Consider the following 2,758-nt stretch of genomic DNA (forward strand, 5'->3'; position numbering starts at 1 on the left):
TATATGAGTTATTTAAAATTTATTATACTATATATAATAAATGTTTAATTACTCTACTGGTTCTTATAGTTTCGCAAAATTTTCAATTAGGTCCCTATACTTTTTTTTCTTTTAATTGGGTCCCTGCACCAATTTTTTTTTTAGTTGGGTCCCTATAAAATTAAGCTAATTACTACTAAGAGGGACTTACTTGAAAAAAAATTTGGTGCAAGGACCCAATTAAAAAAAAAAGTATAGAGACCTAATTGAAAATTTCACAAAACTATAAGGACCAATAGAGTAATTAAATCTATAATAAATTTGATTATAAAGTTTTAAACTATAAGTGCTCATTCAAAACCTTAATTACTCCTAAGACTATGTATGTGTTACAAGATCCTCTAACAGTTTTCTTTTCTATTTATGATTTTGTTATATATATCAGTCAGTGTTGTCAACAGAGGATCAATTAGACATGTTCAAAGAATACATTGGAAAACTTAAGGGTGCTGTGGGAGAAGAAAGAACAGCTTACATTCTTGAAAAGAGCATAGTTCTCATCAGCATGGGAAGCAATGATATTGCAGGAACATATTTTCTCACACCATATAGGAGAGTCCATTACAATGTCAGACAATATTCAAGAAGGCTTATCAGATTAACAACAAGATTTATATTGGTATGTAAATACTTAATTACTATATATGCAATTGAATATTTAGAAGACCTTTGAATAATACTTATAGCTTGAATTGTTGGTTAAATAAGATAAGAGTTTTATTCTCACTTATGAAATTAGTGGTTTGTAGTTTTAATTTGGCCTAAAATTTTCAAATGCAAGAATAATGCTAGAAAATATTTAGTGGTTCTTTCTTTTAACTCCCCTAGGCCTAAAGTTAAGTGATATTAGAAGATATGGTACTTCTTAAAATGCAAAGGGTAATACTAGGGTGAGCACGGGTAGCGGGTACCTGATTACCTGTCCGAATTTGAACCGAATCAATTAAATTATTTCTGAAACCAATAGGTAATCAGGTCCAATTCGAACCAAATCGATGACTTTTGTTAGTGATTGGTTCGGGTATCGGTTTTGGGGGTGCGGAACCCAAACCAACCCGCGAACCTGATCATATATTAATCAAATAAAAAAAATAAAAAATATATATGATTTTTTCATTAGACAATGATTATTCATTATTAATATGTTTGGATTTTAATGAGTTTAGTTTTTAATATATTTGGTGTTTAACATGTTTGGATTATTTCTATTGATGTTACATATTTATTGTACTTGTTGAATTTTTAACATAAAAATTTGGTTTTTTTTTTTATAAATTTTAAAGTCATTGGGTACCCAATTACCCGAACCGAACCAACCCGTTCTTAATCGGTTTGGTTTAGTTCAGGTACATATACAAAAAAATGCAAATCCGAACCAAACCAAACCAATTACATTTTGATTGATTCGATTCTAATTTTACCATAAACCCGAATTAAACCGACTCGTGCTCACCCCTAGTAATACAAATCAAGTAATATTGAATTGTGTGTGATATTATTATGGTTCTGATTAGATAGACTATTGGTTTAATCGGATTAATCAGTCATTTAACTGTTTAATTTAATACAAGGAACATATATAATATGTCTCATGTCCCTTTATCAATAACACTACTTTACCATAATCAGTCATTTAACTATTGAAAAAGTTGAATTGTTAAATTCAAACAAATAGTATATGATGATGATGAATTGAATTGAATGAATAAAAGGAACTATATCGATTGGGAGCAAGAAGGATTGGAACAGTGAGCTTATCAGCATTAGGATGCATCCCAATGCAGAGGACAGTGAGAGGAGGCATAAAAAGGAATTGTGTGGAGCCAGTAACAAAGGCAGCACAAGTCTACAATACCATGCTCTATCAATCACTTATGGCTCTCAAGAAGACCCTCTCTGGTTCCAGAATTGTATACCTTGATGTCCATAATTCACTCAATATGCTCATTCAACACCCCAATCAATTTGGTCAGTTTTCTATACATATATAAACAATATTTTAACTATAAGACTAGAGTAGTTACACATATTGAAAATAATTATACAAGTTAAGGACATAATTTGAAACTTTTAAATAATAAATATTTTAAATAAATGAAATTATAGGTCTAATATACTAAAAAATATTTCACATTCATATTCTATGTGAAATTTTATACATATACTAATTGGTGAAGTGACTGTGGAACAGGGTTTGAGAGCGTGGACAGAGCATGCTGTGGCATTGCAAGTATGGAACTTGGCCCATTTTGTAGCACTTTCTCATTGAAAATATGCAAAGATGCATCCAAATATGTGTTCTGGGATAGTTATCACCCTACTGAGAGAACTTACGGCATTCTTACCTCAGATTTGATCAAAAAGACCATTGATCAATTTGTCTAAAATTCAATTTCTATATTAATTTGTCCAATGAATGATACATGTTATTGTACCAAACTAGCTAGAACCTAAGATTTGATTATTGCAATGAATTAAACACTACAAAAAAAAATCTGCCTGATTTATTGGCAAAATAACTAAAAAATCCGCTGGAAAATTATTTACTATTGAATTTAGTGAGAAACGAAATTAGACAATAAAAACTTCGTAAATAATTATTTACTAGCGAATATAAATTTTTAGTTGACAAAACTCTAAAGGTTGTTATTGTCGGAAAATTTTCATGGATAACTTTGGTGCTATAAATTAGATTTTTGAGTGTTTTTTACTATTAAAT

At 29.8% G+C, this 2,758-nt stretch overlaps 1 protein-coding gene across 1 annotated transcript in view; it reads left to right on the plus strand.

Moving 5' to 3' along the window:
* LOC107643727 (GDSL esterase/lipase At1g20120-like) overlaps positions 1-2,547 on the plus strand; it is a 3,825-nt gene extending 1,278 nt beyond the window's left edge. Inside the window, exons 3-5 of the mRNA XM_016347454.2 lie at positions 425-658; positions 1,752-2,007; positions 2,231-2,547. Of these exons, the coding sequence (XP_016202940.2) occupies positions 425-658; positions 1,752-2,007; positions 2,231-2,424 (684 nt within the window). The 3' untranslated portion in view covers positions 2,425-2,547. The remainder of the gene's footprint in view (positions 1-424; positions 659-1,751; positions 2,008-2,230) is intronic.

Source organism: Arachis ipaensis, chromosome B01 (assembly GCF_000816755.2).
Source record: "Arachis ipaensis cultivar K30076 chromosome B01, Araip1.1, whole genome shotgun sequence".
In the NCBI taxonomy this organism is placed as follows: domain Eukaryota; kingdom Viridiplantae; phylum Streptophyta; class Magnoliopsida; order Fabales; family Fabaceae; genus Arachis; species Arachis ipaensis.